Source organism: Theobroma cacao, chromosome 5 (assembly GCF_053813885.1).
Source record: "Theobroma cacao isolate CCN51 chromosome 5, ASM5381388v1, whole genome shotgun sequence".
Taxonomy (NCBI): domain Eukaryota; kingdom Viridiplantae; phylum Streptophyta; class Magnoliopsida; order Malvales; family Malvaceae; genus Theobroma; species Theobroma cacao.
Genome location: NC_142643.1, coordinates 42,884,447 through 42,902,372, shown reverse-complemented (window position 1 = coordinate 42,902,372; position 17,926 = coordinate 42,884,447). Strand labels below are relative to the sequence as shown.

The 17,926-nt window shown below is 33.5% G+C and overlaps 3 protein-coding genes across 4 annotated transcripts; 1 reads left to right on the top strand and 2 right to left on the bottom strand.

Moving 5' to 3' along the window:
* Positions 1–346: 346 nt before the first annotated feature.
* Positions 347–5,230, bottom strand: LOC18599845 (syntaxin-132). The gene is made up of 13 exons (XM_018121559.2): positions 4,915–5,230; positions 4,128–4,232; positions 3,891–3,947; positions 3,467–3,515; positions 3,159–3,247; positions 3,008–3,081; positions 2,187–2,229; positions 2,028–2,088; positions 1,914–1,939; positions 1,758–1,835; positions 1,341–1,421; positions 847–912; positions 347–734 (listed from the first exon to the last, which is right to left on the bottom strand). The coding sequence occupies exons 1-13, from the start codon at positions 4,930–4,932 to the stop codon at positions 561–563; spliced, it is 921 nt and encodes a 306-aa protein (XP_017977048.2). The 5' UTR covers positions 4,933–5,230; the 3' UTR covers positions 347–560.
* Positions 5,231–9,433: 4,203 nt separating this feature from the next.
* On the top strand, positions 9,434–13,850 carry LOC18599844 (MAEBL domain protein). Of its 2 annotated transcripts, none has more exons than XM_088806255.1 (2): positions 9,434–9,619; positions 11,122–13,850. In XM_088806255.1, exons 1-2 carry the CDS (start codon positions 9,541–9,543, stop codon positions 13,608–13,610), a joined length of 2,568 nt encoding a protein of 855 aa, XP_088662381.1. In that variant the 5' UTR covers positions 9,434–9,540; the 3' UTR covers positions 13,611–13,850. The 2 variants fall into 2 exon arrangements, with proteins under 2 accessions (XP_088662381.1, XP_088662382.1); XM_088806256.1 differs by having other exon boundaries at positions 9,443–9,611.
* Positions 13,851–14,284: 434 nt separating this feature from the next.
* On the bottom strand, positions 14,285–17,809 carry LOC108662268 (uncharacterized). The gene is made up of 9 exons (XM_018121558.2): positions 17,524–17,809; positions 17,184–17,388; positions 16,888–16,978; positions 16,501–16,646; positions 15,996–16,239; positions 15,785–15,889; positions 15,518–15,700; positions 15,235–15,439; positions 14,285–15,126 (listed from the first exon to the last, which is right to left on the bottom strand). The coding sequence occupies exons 1-9, from the start codon at positions 17,753–17,755 to the stop codon at positions 14,642–14,644; spliced, it is 1,896 nt and encodes a 631-aa protein (XP_017977047.1). The 5' UTR covers positions 17,756–17,809; the 3' UTR covers positions 14,285–14,641.
* Between the last annotated feature and the right edge of the window lie 117 nt (positions 17,810–17,926).

Genomic DNA, 17,926 nt, shown 5'->3' with positions numbered 1-17,926 from the left:
TATTCATATGAAATTTAATAATCATTGATTTATTAATATGAAATTTATATTCACATTTTTAATCTTATAGAGAGAAGGAAAAGGTGACGGAGGTGCGAAGGAAGAAGAGGAACTCCCATAGCCGCATGAGAGAAAAAGTCTTTTGCTCTTTTATTTTATTTTATTAATTAAATTAAAACAATAGGAAAAAAATTAAAAATGGAAAATAAAAAGACAACTTCCTTTTTTCATTATCCAATCTCTTTCTCTCTCTAAAATCTTTAGCAAAATTTTTTTGTTTGATAATAAAAGGCAAAAGAATATAATTAAATACAGTTTCATTTGCTGGAAGGAAGATTCAAGAGAGTGAAACAATCATCCAAGGCATGATTTTAGTTACTATATTAATATATCAAAAGAATATTAAATTTTCAATCATAACAGTATTCAACCAACACACACAGACGCGAGATATGGGGGTTTTGTAGCATAGACCTCGAGTTATTAACAGGAACAGCCGAAAGAAGGATCATTTTCACCGTATTCATATACTTTTATACAAAAACAAATGACACAACAATCTAAGCACCTTTGTTGCTGCTCCAGGGCTTGATCACAGCAACCACGATAATTACAACAATTAGGAGGAGGATGATGATGGCAATGCACATCCACTTCCTCGAGTTCTTCTGTAGTTTCTTCGCCTTTTGGAGGGCGGTATTGCCTGACTGCACGTGATCTACTGCACTCGAGACCTGAAAATTGGAATGATGAGGAAAACTGTTTGGTTGCAAGGTTTAAAAGGACTATATCCATACTGCTTGTCAGATATGGAATTGATGTCTTTTCTATTGTTGATTCAATTACCTGAGATTCTATGTTGTCAAGCATGTCTCCTTGCGCATCAACCAGCACCGCCATATCCAAAAATATCTGCATAAGGAACATTTAATTATGTGCTCCAAAATTACGCCCTCTCGGTATAATAGTTATGCAATTTCATTCCTATTGGGTGATCTGTATTTTCATGCATCTGCCCACATTGCACAAATGCACATAAAGGAAATGATTCTTTGTTCAAAACATTTCCAAAAGGCACTTGCTCCAAAGCATTCAAAGATCTGGTGATTAATTGCCCCTAATTCATAATAATTCAGTATACACACACATGATGCAGATACCAAAATAAAATGAGCACTAATTAAAGTCTGTATGGGTAGTATATATGCTTTTCACCACGACATTCCAAAGCAATGAAGCTGAGGAGTAAACTTCAAGTTTTTTTTGGAAGTACAGGAATAGCCCTAGATTTATATTTTAATCAAATCAGTGCACCTCAATCAAACAAACTGATTAAGTACCTGTTGTAACTCAAGCAGCTTTCTCTCCAAATCTCTCACTGCTTCATGGCGCTCCTGAATTTCGGAAACAGTGTCCATTATCTGCAAACACATCAAACAATAGATTAGCCATAACCAATTTCTAATCACTTCTCTTCCACCCAATTACAGTCCCACTAGAGTACAAGAAGGTTACGTGTCAATGCAGGCTTAAAAGATGGGATACAAGAGAATGCTGAGAACCAGTCCTCAAGCTTTCAAATGAAAGTTTAATTTTAAAACTCTAAATAGTTTATATCATATCCTTCCAAGAAACTCTACAAAGCAAAGAAGGTTTAAAGGATGAAAGAAAAATATTAGTTTCCTGAAATTGAACAAGGGAAGTAAGAAAAAGTTACTAGTTTAAGGGGAGAAAGAAGAAGGAAGTTTCAGACAAACCCGGCCTCGTCCCTGCTCCTGAATTGCTTTCTGGAATATTTGTTCACTATCTCCAGTATCAATCAGCTTTTCAATTGTCTGTACATTGTTGAACAATCAGATATGTGCTAACCAGGATAGAGAATTACTCAATATCAAAAATGAATTAAATCATACCTCTTCATCTGGTCTTGTGCCCGTCACTGAAAATCATAACAATAAGTAAGGATAAAATATTAGCTACATATCATGCAATATTGTAGCTATTAAGTAACAGGTGAGCATCTTAACCTGTGAAAACACGTCTCTCAACAACCTCCCGATACTCCTGATGGATGGTTTCCCTCAGAGTCTGTGATAGTTAACACAAAGAACAGTGTAAGGTTAAGAAGAAAGGAGAGTACTGGCTGAGCAAATAACTACATCCCAATATATCTATATCTGACCTACCTGAAACTCAGCCATTTTGTCTTTCAACTTCTTTTTAATCGCACTGCAACAAAAGGATGACTGTTACAGAAACAGTTGCAAAATATGATAAAATCCCATCAAGCCCATAAAAAGCATTTCAATAAAGGTGGAAACAAAATTGGCCACATAATTTTAAGATCATTCTTAACCTTTATTTTTTCTTTGGGGGCTGGGGTGGGAGGGGTAGTGCTTTGTAATCATTAATATATTGGATGACACAAAACTATGAGTTAAGAAACAATCACTGCTCTTTCCAATACTGCCCTAATAATGAACCAAAATTACTGACTAGTTTAAACACCACGACCAATGTAATCTATCATAAAACATAGTACAAAAACAAGCTTCCTTAACTTGAAGCCTACATTTGCTCCTTATGCCCTTGCACGTCAGATATAAAAAATGCTTTTTGACAATACGCTAACAACACAAGTTTCAATATTACAGAAAGCTTGAACATTGCAACTTTAGCAATGAATATAAATAAAATTTAGTTTTTGGTTTCTTATTTCTAGTTAATTTAACAAAATAAAAAAGAAATTAGTTTTTACATTACCACCAGTCATTCACATTGCAAGAAATAAAATAGAACCAATAATTTCGTTTGAAGAATCAACAAGAAGGTAGCAGCCATGTTAATCCTGTGTTAGATTTTGTCAAACTATAAACTTTTCACCACAAGAAATATAAAATAAACTGAATTCTGCTAAGCATGTTTCAAATCCACAATACTAATAATCATAACAGCTTAGATCATATACTAAAAAGGGATATGAAAAAAAAAAACAAAGGAAGGTTACAGAGTTGTTGCTGTCCTTGACCGGTCTACACCTGTTCCTTTTCCACATCCAGGCTTCTGCCTGTTGGCTAAATTCTGTCCAACATCAAGATAATGAAATGAGCACTCTATGGACAGCAAATAGCCAAAATAAATGTAGTAAGTAGCCTTACCTCTTTGTCCAATTCCTCAATTTTAGCCTTTATAAAACGAGAAATTTTTCCAACCTCATCGACATCTTTCTCCATCCGCTGTTTGATAGCTACAGATGATAATAGCATCCATCATGAGCATTAAATTCAAAACAATTTAACCAAAATTCATTTGCATGAAGAATAAGCGTTTATCATATTCTTAATAGCAAAGTGATGTAAAGAAACAATACAAGTACAGGCCTTGTCATGTGTTTTTTTTTTTTTTATTTCTGCAGCTTTATTGAAACTATGAATGTAAGAAAAACATACAACAGGCTATTGCTTACATTTCATGGCTGGAGCCTTAGTCACTGCCTTGGATTCCTCATGTGCATCCTGCACGCAAGATTCAAATGAAAATGACATCAGCAGAACATCTTAATCAATATTCAATGGAGTTGTTTACAGGATTCCTCACTCACGAATCATCCCTGCAATTATGTAGGCAAGCTTCAACTCTTAAGTATCAACCTATGTTCAGTTATCTTGGGCATTAATTCATGAAACAAGAAATGGAAAAACTTAACAAAATTACACAGGAATTCAACAACATAGAAAAGATTCCTTCATAATCTCACGCTTTAGGTCTTATGGCTAGAGAGAGACAGTAGGATCCTAAAATTAAGCGCATACTCAACAAAACACTCAAGACAGCAACCAACAATACACTTCCATAATACAAGGAAGAGCAAAAGATTTTAAATCAGATACCTGAAGCTTTTTGAGTAGCTTATCCAGCTTCTCATATTGTTTATCTATGTCTTGAACCTGGCAAAGACAAAAAACATAGTATGAGAGCAGTGAATTAAGCTGGATTATACTACAGCAAAGAATTGAGAATAAATATTAAGAGATGAAACACAAAAGGAAGAAATAGAATTTGAAACTGTATTGCTTGTACTTCTGCCTAGCTTACAAAGAACAAATCTACAAGGAAGTCTAGAGCACCTTTTTAAAGAAATTTTGAAGGCCGAGTTCTCCAGAATTCATTTGAGCTCCTAGCTCAATATCTCCACCTCGGGATCCTTGACCTCGAGGGATCTCAAATGACTCCTGCAACAAATATGAAGCCAGTAATCACAATTGAATTCAACCAAGCCATGACACTATTAGTAAGCAAAATTGAAGAAGGATAAGGTCATTCGTCATTGTAAGCAACCAAAAATTCACAAAGATAACAATCTTAAAATATCCTCATTATAACTAAAAGCAAATGTCAATTGACACCCCCCCCCCCCCCCAAAGAAATTATAATATAGAAAACGTTCGTCCTTAGTTTAAAAAAAAATGAATGTAAAATAGTTTACGCTGACAAGCTTAAGCTATAGGTTCTAGTCTTCATCTCCTACAATTAATTAAGTAACTTCTTTTTAAAAAAAAAAAAAGATCTAAATTGATCCGTTTCCTGCTTAGTTTCAGCATTTTCGATTTTGAGCCTTTTTCTTTTCTAACTTCAGCTCACTAGTATGCTAAACAATAAGATTCAGCATTCAAAATTTTCAATTCCAATTGTCCTCCATTTTCACAGCATCCAAACAAAAACAACAATATTAAAATCCTCAAATATTATTTTTTTCCTTTGTTAATCACGATCCAATTCCAAAATGTTGATATCGTAATCAACAATCCTTAGATCCAAACAAGAAGCAACAGAAACAAACAAACGCCCAAAAAAATAATAACCAAAAATCGAAAAATAAAACAAAAACATAAAAACAAAGCATCAAAATGTTACCGTTAGAAGGTCGTTCATAGTGGAAAGATGAACAAGCTCAACGAAGCTTCAAAGAGAAGAGACCAAAATTGAAGATTTTCAAAAGCAAAATGGAATTTCAGAAAGCTAAAAGGAGATTATAAAGAGATCTAATACTATGAAATGTGATTAATTAAGATTAAAACTAATGATTATTATATAATTATTAAGACCTGGTTTTTAACAAAACCAGGTCTTTTTTTTAGGGTTTCAGGCTTTTCTTCAGTGGCCTTTAAGAGACGAAAAAAAAATCGAGACAAAATGCAGCAGAAATTAAAGAGAGAAACAGGTCTGTTTCGGAATTGGAAAGGGAAGAAGCTAGAGAAACGTGGACGCAGGTTATTGAGTGCGATGTGTTGTAGCGAAATTTTTAATCATGGACGTTAAATTTCGCGGGCCCCGGTCTTTGATGAGTGGTTGACGGTGATTATTGTTAGGATTTTAGGGGTGTGATTAGATTCGTTTGCAGATGAGAAAGGTTAAACATTCTCTTTTGTCTTTTTATTTGGGTGGCGGAAACTGGAAACCTCGGCTTTCCCTGTCTGAAATCTTGTGAAATGTCGGTTTACCCTTGGTGGCGTTCCCTTTTAGACGCAGGTTGGCGAGACAAGGATAGAGCTAGACAAGGGTGTTTCTGTCATCAAGGGATTTTGAGAATTTAAGCTTGCCGATATGTTGTTACATATCATGAAGTAGTGACGTATCACGAACTAATGAATCTTTCTTAAAAATAAAAAATCTATTTAATATGTTTAACTCGTGTCAAATCACTTATACGTAAGCATAAAAATTTTATCACAAAAAAATAATAACAAGAAAAAACAACATATTTTAATGTTATATTAAATTTTAAGATTAACCTTTAACTTATAACAAATCAGTTTTAAATAAATGGATTATTTATATTTATGTGATAAAGATATTTCAAATTTACTTGATAATTTATCTTTTTTGCAAAATATACTTTATCACCTCTTTAATATAATAAAACATTACACATGTATTTAAATAAAAAAGAATTAAAACAAGGTAAATCAAGTGATCTAGTAATAAGTAATTATTCTTTTATATACATATATTATATATTATGTCGCATGAGAAAGATAAATATATAAGGAGACGATAAATTGGGGGAGGCGGGTCCCGTCCAGATAGCTGAATGTCCGCCGCAGATTGCAGCCAAGGGAGGGCATGTCTGAGGATCTTTGGTCTGAGCTGGAGGGCCATCATCTGGTTAAACTCCAATTAAAAAAAATATATTATTTTTTATTTCTAGATGTACAGACGCGTGGGTCCCACTTCCACCGAATCCTACCTGGCACTCTAGTTAGATCACTCGAGCTCTCTTCCTTGAGGGCTGAAAAATGCATATAGAAAATGGAGAGCTGAAGGGAGTGTATTGAAATTAATTTTTTTTCAATAGCTACATTGACTACTCAATACCTTGTACAATGTGCTAACTCGAAACCCCTTCATATGAAAAAAAAAAAATTAAATCATAATTACCTATTAGGCACTTGTATATGGTTTTCCCAACATGTAAAGCTTTCCATTAATTGAAACTTGAATTGTTCCTACATGTGAAATTATAACCAAGTAAAAAGAGAAAATGCATATATTTTGTTTGTTATTTAAGACACTTGGTAGGTGGTGCTAAAATATGGATTTAGAAATTTTTTTGAATTGTGTCATAATTAAAATGATAATTAAAAATTAATATGTTAAAATTTATAAAGTAGAAGCTTTAACATTAAATTAAAAAAATATAAATTCAATACATTTATTTAATACTTCAAAAGTAAAAATATTTTAAAAAATTATAATTGTACATTACGATTTTTCATATTTTGAAAACGTTTTCCTTACTCATTAGTTTAAGGCTTATATTTTGAAAACGTTGTATAATAATATCAATATAAGCACCATCAAATATTTTTTTTTCAATAAATATTACTAAGCAATCATTCATTCACTCGTCACTCATTCGATTGTGTAATTTGTGTTTTAAAATTATAAATTCAAACTATCAAATTAATAAAAAATTATTTAGACATTAAATATTTAAAAACTTAACTTGAATTGAAAATTACTTACAATTGAAACTTAGTTAAGTTGTTTTGATAGAATGAAAAACACAACTAAAGATCGAGAAGAGAAACGTCATTATAGGTGTTAAGAGTAAAATTTGAATTTTAAAGAGGGAGAGTAGTTTAGGTTTTAATTTTTTTAATAAAATCTTAAATTATAAAAATAAATTTTTTTATCTTTTCATGTAGAATTTAAATATTAATATATAAATTATTTTTTGATAATATTTAAATATTTTTTACAAGAATATTTAAATATTATTAATATATAAATATTTTTAATAAAATCTACCTTTTGATCTCATTTTCTACAAAATTACAAAAAAATTAATAAGTTTATAATATTATTAAATATATAAAATTCTAAAAATATAATATAATAAATATTTTTTTTTAATTGAGCGGTGTCATGTGACACCACTTTCCTGAACATTGGTCCGCCCACGGTGGTGCCGTGGGTGGCAATGGATAATGATACACACATTAATTTTTTAACACATCTACTTGATTGCTCTAAATAAGGTGGGCGGCATATCACATCCTACTTGAAAACCATTTTTTTTTTTTAAATCATACTCATTGACCCTTTTGCCTTTTTACTATTTTGCTTTTTTAAAAATGATGAAATATTAGTCAAAATTTTAGAATATGACAATGTTAATACACACACATACATATATATATATATATATAACTTACTTTTAGTCTCAATGAGCTTCTTGTTTAATGACGTGTTGGTTTTAGAAGATGTTTGGAAAGCATTTCTCAAAAGGATCTGAAAGTGGTATGAGTTTTGCATAGGTTGCATGCGTGAGTGTCTTATATTTAATCTTTGTGCAACGCACAAATCATAACTTAATATATATTAATTACAAATATTAAGAACATTTTAATTGACAAAAACAAGCATTTTTTGCATTATATTTTAAATTGTTATAAGTTATTTTAAATATTTTTTACATATTGTCATTTTTAATTATTTTCAAATAATTAATATTTATAAGTTTTTATTTTGAATATTTTTATTATAAATATTAATAAAAATTTTCCAATTTGTAAATAAGAATTTTAATTATATTGAATTACTATCATTAAAAATATTTTTAGTATAAATATTAATACCCTTTATCCAATTTGTATACAAGAAATCTACTCGCTTTGAATGACTGCCATTAAAAATATTTCTTTAATTCTAATAATGTTCAATAATTTGTAGATTGATATTACGAAATTTTAGTTATTTATACTTCAAAAGTGCTATTATTTAAAATAACTAAAGTAATAAGTCTTCACGCGTAAGGCAAAGTAATAACACATACTACATAATTTGTACATATCTTACAAAATTAGGACGCAATCTAAATATATATCCAATTAAACATATCAATAAATACGAAATAATTTGTGTATATCCTATAAAGTTTGGATTTAATCTAAACTGTATATCTATTTATAAACATATTAATAAATACAAAATAATTCCTATATATCTTATAAAATTTGAATTGAATCTAATATATTTATATTTATTTATTTATAAACATATGAAATAATTTGTGTATATCCTCTAAATTTTGGATCGAATCTTAAATATACATGTCTACTTATTACCTTTCTTATGTCCATTTCAAAAAATTATTGCTTTTCAAAAAAAAAAATCCTTTAAAGAATTCCACGCGAAATTCCAATGACGACATAAAGATTTATCATTTCATTTTTCAAATGAAATGACTATTTGCAATTGACAATGCTTATTCGAGGAAATATTAGATGACCCTATTGTCAAGCACACATAGTCTCACATTCACCTACACCTTATTAATAATTTCTATGAAAAAAATTAAAAATAAATAAATTAATTAATTAACAAAGATACTCATTAATTTTAAAGTACTTAAATTCAAATCACAACCCAAACCTAATTAAAATTAAATTCCCTATATCTTATTCAAAGTGAATAAAAAATTAATACTTAATACTCGAACTAATTTTTACTACTCACAAAAAAATCACCCAAATCTAATTAAAATAAATTTAAAATTGAATAAAAACTAAATTAATAAATTAAAATTAATTCATAAAAAATAATAAAATAATAAAATATTTAAAATAATTAAAAATTTTTATTAAATATTATATTAATTATATATACTATATAAATAAAAATATATAAAAATAAAAATTATTATTTATAATCAAAGTCAATAGTGACATCAATATCAAAGAATCAATATAGAGATAGTTAATAATGTTATTACCCGAACTCTTATCAATTAAGGAATCCAATGGCATCCTAGGTTCAATCGAGGAGACCAAGAGGCCAGGAAAGGTTCCGCCGCGTGGCATTTTAACAGTTAAATATTCAAAGTCACTGTCAGTACTCGTTGCGTGTCACCTACTCTGGCTCTTAACGGTTGATACACTCAACACCCAGCTTCTGCCATATAAAGTGAGGGAACCTTTCCAATTTTCCAGACGGTAGACACCCAGCCAATTCTAGTTAACTCCAAAGCATTCTTGCATGAGTTCTGCCATAAAAGAAGAAGAAAAAAAAAAGCCGTCTTTGCATCTGCCCGTCTCAGCAAATTCAAGGTGCGTACGTACGTGTCTAGATTTCTTATATTTTTTTCTTTGGGTTTGGATGCTTCAAGATTGTTTAGTTTTTCGCAAATAGCTTGGTGTTTGGATCTGTTTCTTGATGTTTCATGTGGGAAATGGAATCTGGGTTTTTCTTGGTGTGTGAAATGATGTAGAGGTATATCTCCAAGAAAGAAAAAAAAATATTTTTTTGGTTAACTGCATAATTATAGCTTAGATTTCAGAAGGATGATCAAGTTCAAATTTATCCCTTGTAAATCATCATAACTCTTCCTTTAGTTTGGGCTAGCAGAAATTTCTTGGGTTTTTTTTATTCTTACAGTATTCAAGTTCTATCCTTGAAAAAGAGAAAATAGGGGGTTTCTTGGGAGGCAGAAGTTTCAACGATGGACTGTTATTTGTCAAAGGTAATTTACTGGTTGAGTGGTGTGGGGTGTGGGGGTGGGTTATGTGAGCTTTATTCTAGGAAGAATTTTTTGCCTTTAACATGTTTATTTTATTTTTGATAATTTTAATTCCCTTTTGTGTTGAATAAATTAATACTCGTGTTTCTTTTTATATGCATATATAAGTTCTATGATTAGGGGACTAATTAATTTCATGTTCATGAATAAAGTGTAGAAGATCTGGATTGTTTAATATCGTGTTGGCAAACTTCAAAAAGAATATAATGGTAATGATAATGCCAGTGACAATGACAACAACAATAACATGCTCGATGAAGGATTTTGACTTATGGCTAGTTGAGAAATGATGGACGCAGGTTGAGTATATGGGGGGCCATTCAGTTGGTCTTGAGGATAGTGGCGTTGGGTTGTAATGGCTAGTGCTCTTGTTTGTGGGATTTGTCATGAACTCATGATGATTGGGGTGGCAGGGGGATGACTGCATCCGATAGCAACGGTGCTTTTGCTCTGTGCAGAAGTATAGTGTTATTAGTCGTGAAAGGTCACACAGGATTTTGCAAATGTTTCTGAAATATAGAATCCTTTTCTTATCCACATCTGGAAGTTGCCTGTCTATATTAACTATTTATTCCCTTCTTCTTGGAAGTAAAATAGAGACAGACAGGGAGTATGAAAGTGTTGAGGATATGAAACAACTCATGTCTATTAATCATGAATACATCTTATATTACCACTGCTTCCTGTTGTTGTATTCCTTGAAATGTGGTTTCTCATTCAGTTTAATTTAATCAGTACGCTTTTCTGGGCTTTTCTTTTGTTTATTCCTGCTGTCAGCTATGATGGCAGTGGAGGTATTCTGAAGCCACACTTAATTGAATGGCAAAAGCTCATCCTTGTACAAAAGCCAGATCTCTTCTGTTGTAATTTGAAAGATCATGCTTATATTATTTGTGTTCAAATTACACCTAAGTGTAATGCCAGCAATTATAACATACCAACCATGGTGCTGTGTTCTTTAATAAATTCTTATTTTTTTGATTATAGTCCAGTTTGTTGGTTCGATATTGATTTGGTTGCGTTTTGTCCTTTTTTTTCAGGGAATCTGAACAAAAATCAAGAAGGGTTTACATTTGAGTTTCTGTTTGTGGCAAAGGGTCCACAGATGCAAGATAAATCTGAATCTATTGTCATTGGAGAAGAAAAGGTCAAGAAGGAAGAATTGCATTTCAAAGTCAAGACGAAGGATATGGAGCCAAACCATGAGAAGGGAGAGAAGGTTGAGGTGGAACTTGAATTGAAGACCAAATCAGTAGAGAAGGAAAAGCCAAACCATAAGGAGGACAAGGAGGATAAACATAAAGACAAGGATGAGGAGAAACTAAAGAAGAAGGATAAAGAGTTAAAGGAGAAAGAAAGGAAGACGGAAGATGATGATGAAAAGCAGAAGAAGAGAGAGGAAGGTGAGGAAAAACCAAAGAAGAAAGACAAGGAGAAAGAGAAAAAAGAAAAAAATCATAAGGATAAAGAGGTCGTAGAGGAAGATGAAGATGAAGAGATAGAAGAGAAGAAAAATGAAAAAAAGCACAAGGATAAAGAGGTTGAGGTAGAGGAAGATGAAGAAAAAGATGAGAAGAAGAAGAAGAAAGACAAGGAGGAGAAGGAGAAAAAGAAAGAAAAGAAGCACAAGGATAAGGAGCATGAGGTAGGAGAAGATGAAGAGACAGAAGATAAGAAGAAAAAGAAGAAAGACGAGGAGTATAAGGAGAAAAAGAAAGAAAAGAAGCAGGATAAAGAGGATGAGGTAGAAGATGATGAAGAGAAAGAAGAGAAGAAGGAGAAGAAGAAAGAAAAAAAGCTGAAGGATGAAGAGGAAGAGGGAGAGAAAGAAGAGAAGAAAAAGAAAGACAAGGGGGGGAAAGAGAAGAAGAAAGAAAAGAAGCAGAAGGAGAAAGAGGAAGAGGTAGAAGAAGATGAGGATGAAGAAAAAGAAGAGAAAAAGAAAGAGAAGAAGAAAGAAAAGAAGGTTAAAGAGGATAAGGTAGAAGAAGATGAAAATGGAGAAAAAGAAGAGAAAAAGAAAGAGAAGAAGAAAGACAAGGAGAAGAAGAAAGAAAAGAAGAAGGATAAAGAGGATGAGGTAGAAAAAGATGAAGAAAAAGAAGATAAAAAGAAAGAGAAGAAGAAAGAAAAGACGAAGGATAAAGAGGACGAGGTAGAAGAAGAAAAAGTTGAAGAAAAAGAAGAGAAAAAGAAAGACAAGAAGAAAGACAAAGAGGAGAAGGAGAAGAAAAAAGAAAGAAAGCTCAAGGATGAAGAGGGAGAGAGTGCAGATGTTGAAGAGAAAGAAGAGAAAAAGAAGAAAGAGACAAAGAAAGACAAGGATGATAAGGAGAAGAAGAAAGAAAAGAAGCACAAGGATGAAGATGAAGAGGTAGGAGAGAAGAAGAATAAGAAAGAGAAAGAAGAGAAAAAGGAGAAGAAGAAAGACAAAGAAGAGAAAGAAACAAAGCACAAGGACGAAGAGAAGAGCAAGAAGAAAGAAACTGATGAGAAGGAGAAGAAGAAACACGAAGATGGAGCAAATGACATGAAGTGTGAGACTGACATAACCTCCAGGGAAATTGAAATAGTAGATTTTGAGAAAGAATCAGAAGGTGAAGGAGAGGAAGAGAAGCAGAAGGGTAAAGCAAAAGAAGGCAAAGAGAAAGAAAAAGAAAAAGACAGGAAAGAAAAGGAGAAGAAGAAAGAAAAGAAGCACAAGGATGAAGATGAAGAGGTAGGAGAGAAGAAGAAGAAGAAAGAGAAAGAAGAGAAAAAGGAGAAGAAGAAAGACAAAGAGGAGAAAGAAACAAAGCACAAGGACGAAGAGAAGAGCAAGAAGAAAGAAACTGATGAGAAGGAGAAGAAGAAACACGAAGATGGAGCAAATGACATGAAGTGTGAGACTGACATAACCTCCAGGGAAATTGAAATAGTAGATTTTGAGAAAGAATCAGAAGGTGAAGGAGAGGAAGAGAAGCAGAAGGGTAAAGCAAAAGAAGGCAAAGAGAAAGAAAAAGAAAAAGACAGGAAAGAAAAGGAGAAGAAGAAAGAAAAGAAGCACAAGGATGAAGATGAAGAGGTAGGAGAGAAGAAGAAGAAGAAAGAGAAAGAAGAGAAAAAGGAGAAGAAGAAAGACAAAGAGGAGAAAGAAACAAAGCACAAGGACGAAGAGAAGAGCAAGAAGAAAGAAACTGATGAGAAGGAGAAGAAGAAACATGAAGATGGAGCAAATGACATGAAGTGTGAGACTGACATAACCTCCAGGGAAATTGAAATAGTAGATTTTGAGAAAGAATCAGAAGGTGAAGGAGAGGAAGAGAAGCAGAAGGGTAAAGCAAAAGAAGGCAAAGAGAAAGAAAAAGAAAAAGACAAGAAAGGAGAGAAAAGAAAACTTAAGGGGAAGGACAAGAGTAAAGATCTTAGCAAGCTAAAACAGAGGTTAGAGAAAATCAATAGCAAAATTGAAGCCCTACTAGAGAAAAAGGCAGAAATCCTGAGCCAGATTAAAGAAGCTGAGGGCAAGAGCGGTGAAGTTGCTGAGTAAGTACAGATATGGACTTACTCTGGCATAGCACTATGTGATAGATGTTCTCCATTTCCAATCTTTCTCTCTAATAATATATAGTAATGGGCTTATACATACTTTTATCCCCCAAAGTTCATATATCCATCACTCTGATGTAGCTACAAATTTACAGTATCGGATATGTAGAAACGCTAGAATTACTTGAATATGACAATAATCATGAGTTCCAGTCAGTATTGATGATACTGTTGCCGTAAAGTTTGATTTGTGATTTATGTTTTTAATGTTTAACTGTACGTCTTGAGTTTTTAAGTTAGCATATTTTACAATTGTTATATGAGTTCATAGTATATGACAGAAAAATGACAGGCTCTTGGGTTTGGCTACTAGATGAGGTGTTTCTTTTTTTCATTTTTGTTTTCCTTTTCTTAATTTGAAGATGAGCAATTGCATTGGAATCTCTTAGAGCCTCACCTTATCGAATGAAAATGATTTATAATTGCAGTCAAAAAGACTCGAACGAATTTCTATTCTCTGCCAGTGATTTGACAGATTGTAGCTATGTAAAAAAAATGCCTGCAGTCTCTTGCATGGCACCATCATCATCATCCTCAAAATTTATCAAATATAATTTCAACATTTTATTTATAAAGAAGGAAAAACAGAACAGAAATTTTCAACAGAAAGGGAAAGAGATAATTGTCCAGGCTAGCAGATTGTTGTTGGCTGTTTTCCTGATGCCTTTATTGAAGCGGAGATATTTTAAAACTGAACTGGAACCTGGTACCTAGCAACTTACATACACTTGCAGAGATGGGGGTTAAGGCAGGTATTGGAACTCACAGTATGTCAACCACAAAACAGATGCTCGGACTCTCGAGATTGGAAACTATACACAAGGCCTTGAGTAAGCACAAATGATCAGGATACTTTATAACAAATATCATTTGTGGTTGTGACAAATGTAAAATTTTTTATAAGGTGCTAAATGTAATTGATAATGGCTTCAAACAACTTGAAAGTAGAAATACTATAAAAAAGATTGCCTACTAAGCTTTGGTTGGTTTTGTGGTCAGGCCGAACCCAAATGGGAAGAGGGGATCATAATGTGAATCTCCAACATGCATTGGCAACTGATCAACAGTCTTGAACCAAGTGAATGAAAGCTTGCCAGTAAAACCATAATCGCCAAACAGTACATCAGCAACACCTTGACCCTCACTTCCCGGCAGCCAAGCAGCGACAATAGCGTCTATGTAGCGAACATAAGGTTGGATCACAACAGGACGACCAGATATTACGACAACAACACATTTCACAGCTCCACAAACATTTCCGATTGTGCTTGGACCAGGTTCTGGAATTGTCAAATTTAAGCTGTCTCCATTTGTCTCTGCATATGGATGCTCCCCTACTACAACAATGGCGTATGAGAAATCGTTGGACTTGACAAATTCAGCATCAGGTTTCTCCTTGTATACAACTTTTGTTTTTGGATCAACTGTTTTCTTGATAGCAGTGAGGATTGTAGTACCTGCTCATGAAAAGGGTTTTGCAAAGGTTAAATGCATAGGTTCTAAGCATTCTTTATCAAATTCTAAAACCAATACCTAGAAAAGTAATTTGTGGAAATGTTTATTACCATCTGTGATGTTATTGCCACCTTGTCCCTGCCACTCAATTGTCCATCCACCACATTGGTAACCCAGATTGTTTGCATGGCTACCAGCTACTAGTATCTTCGGTGCCTTCTTAGGTAAGGGAAGTAATGGAGCATCGGCAGAGTCTCCATTCTTTAGCAGCACAAGTGATTTTCTCACTGCTTCCCTAGCCAACTCTCGATGTTCCTGTTGAATTGGTTGGGTCAAAAAAGGATATAATAATCATCTTGGTGTTGAAAAAGCAAGCTAAGCTAGTTGGCTAACCTGACTTCCAAGTTGGTCAACCAAGCTGTCATCTGCTAGCGGGTCCTCAAACAGACCCATCACAAACTTAACCCGCAAAATCCTCTTCACTGCATCATCAATGCGGCTCATGGGGATGAATTTATTTTTCACCAGGTAGGTCAGCCCATCAATGAATTCTTTATAGTTGTTTGGAACCATAATCTGAAAGATAAAAAAACAGTAGGCATTAGAATTTAGAAGATAAAAATGAGCAGAAGCATAAAATTCAGCTGATAACAAACTAACCATGTCAAGCCCGGCATTGATTGAAGCTAGAATGGAATATGTATAGTTAGCATGAGGTGGAGATGTAATCCTGTCAATACCCTCCCAATCCGAGATGACAAAGCCCTGAAACAATGTGCAACATGTATTAAAAAATTGCTTCAAATTCTTCTGTATGGCAAACTAGAGATAGAGAAACCAGATTTAAATACTGTAGAGGAAATAGTTGTACCCTGAAACGAAGTGTTTTCTTAAGAAAGTTGGTGACCATCTCATGATTAGCATGATTCTTAACTCCATTCCAGCTTGAATAGGAAGTCATGACGGTTGAAACACCTTTGATAATTGAATTATAGTAGGCTGGCATATGAATGCTAAGCAAACCGTGCCTGTCTATCACTGTATTGTTCTCATTGATTCCCCTGGTTGTTCCACCATCACCTACATAGTGCTTAGCACAAGCTGCAACATTTTTCCTGGACAGCAAAAGAGGGAAAAAACAGACAGAGGAATTAGCTTTTACATTACTTATATTCAGGCAGGAGCTGCTACTTTTATGATAATATATAAATAAATTTAATTATTTAGGTAATATTAAATATGAGCATTAATTTTTTACATGTTCATTGGGAAAACCCACCAAATTTTCGGACAGAAAAATGTGACGTTTTGCCATCACTAGCTACAAAATGTATACTTTGAATGATTGAATAGTTCTAGTTTGAAAACTTGCTTACTTTCCAGCAACAAATGGAACACCCTTGCGAGAGTTAGAAGGGATGTCTCCTTGCAATCCTGGTATAATCTCGGTCATTGCTTGAACAATCTTGTGATCTTCACTGTAACTTTCATAGCATCGACCCCATCTCGGATCTCTACATACCTGTCCAATATAGTGGGATTTTGCTTAGACTATAGAGGTAACACATGCTAGAACGTGAGATTCCTAAGGTGCAGTTTGGCACCATGATGCAGTGCACTGCACCCCTTGGAACTATACGGGTCCAGAGTTCCATTTTTGAGATGGTTCAGATGAGATTTATAAAATGAGAGAGGGGTACCTCTCGTTGTAGAATCCAAAATTACATGTACTTACAAAAAAGGAAGGAAAAAGTGAAAGGTACCGCTAAACAAGGTGCAAAAGCATATGGAATGCCTGTAGCTCTGACTTCAAGTGCTGTTGCAGCTCCAATCTTCTTAACTAGTGCAGGGTCCCTGGTTTAGTAAAAAGAAGCACCCAATCAATGTACTAATAAAAGCAAATAGTTAAATTGTTAAACTTCCACAGGTTGCTTAATCTTAAGGTCATGGACTGACTCATGAACCCAGAGCAGATAAACAGATGTTAATTACCATCAATAGCATTGACAAGAGAATGGCTAGTAAGAATGAAAGATATTAGCAAAGCAGATGAACTTGCCTGGTAGCACCTAGACCAATGTTGTGAGGGAAAATGGTTGCCTTGTAGACATTGTTGTGTCCATGAACAGCATCAATCCCATAAATCATTGGAATTCCTAATCGGGTAGATAACGAACCCTTCTGAAATTCATTGACCATGTTGAGCCAAGTCTTTGCTGAAGCTTTTGGAGCTGGGACACTCCCTCCTCCACTCAATACACTACCTGCCAAAGAAGAATCCTTTGCCCATTGAGTCTAACTCACCCAAGGTCTATTATATTTCTTTGACTAATTGCATTCGTGATATTTACTTATACATGTATTCTCATAAAAACAAATTAACAGATGAGGCCACTTACCAATGAAATACTTTTTCATCACCTCGGCTGAAGCAACAGCCCGCTCAATCTGGACCATCTGTCCAATTTTTTCCTCTAATGTCATCCTTCCAATCAGGTCCTTGATTCGAACGTTCAATGGCTGCTTTGGATCCTTATACTTCACATGTTCTGCCTTTTCCGAGGCTGCCAAGCAAAAGCAAAGCAGAATTCCCACAAAAAAGATGGGGATTGATCTTCTTGGCCTTGCCATATCTCTTTCAGTGTGATTCTCACTAACTAGGATCCCAGTTTCAAGTTACAACAGTTTCTGTAACACTTGTCTGCAATAAAGATAAAGAATAATTTTAACCTTCAATGGCAATCGATTTATAGTTTGTGAAACGTGGGAAACAATATTAGAAGATAAACACAATAATTAATT

Coding starts and splice junctions, on each gene's coding strand:
- LOC18599845 (XM_018121559.2), bottom strand. Junction 3,516..3,890: donor AGCTACTCAAAAAGCTTCAG/GTATCTGATTTA, acceptor TCTTGCGTGCAG/GATGCACATGAGGAATCCAA. Junction 2,230..3,007: donor TCAAGGACAGCAACAACTCT/GTAACCTTCCTT, acceptor CTTTTGTTGCAG/TGCGATTAAAAAGAAGTTGA.
- LOC18599844 (XM_088806255.1), top strand. CDS start 9,541: ATGAGTTCTGCCATAAAAGAAGAAGAAAAAAAAAAGCCGTCTTTGCAT. Junction 9,620..11,121: donor AGCAAATTCAAGGTGCGTAC/GTACGTGTCTAG, acceptor CTTTTTTTTCAG/GGAATCTGAACAAAAATCAA.
- LOC108662268 (XM_018121558.2), bottom strand. CDS start 17,755: ATGGCAAGGCCAAGAAGATCAATCCCCATCTTTTTTGTGGGAATTCTG. Junction 16,979..17,183: donor ATTGGTCTAGGTGCTACCAG/GCAAGTTCATCT, acceptor TTACTAAACCAG/GGACCCTGCACTAGTTAAGA. Junction 15,127..15,234: donor TGGCAATAACATCACAGATG/GTAATAAACATT, acceptor TTTCATGAGCAG/GTACTACAATCCTCACTGCT.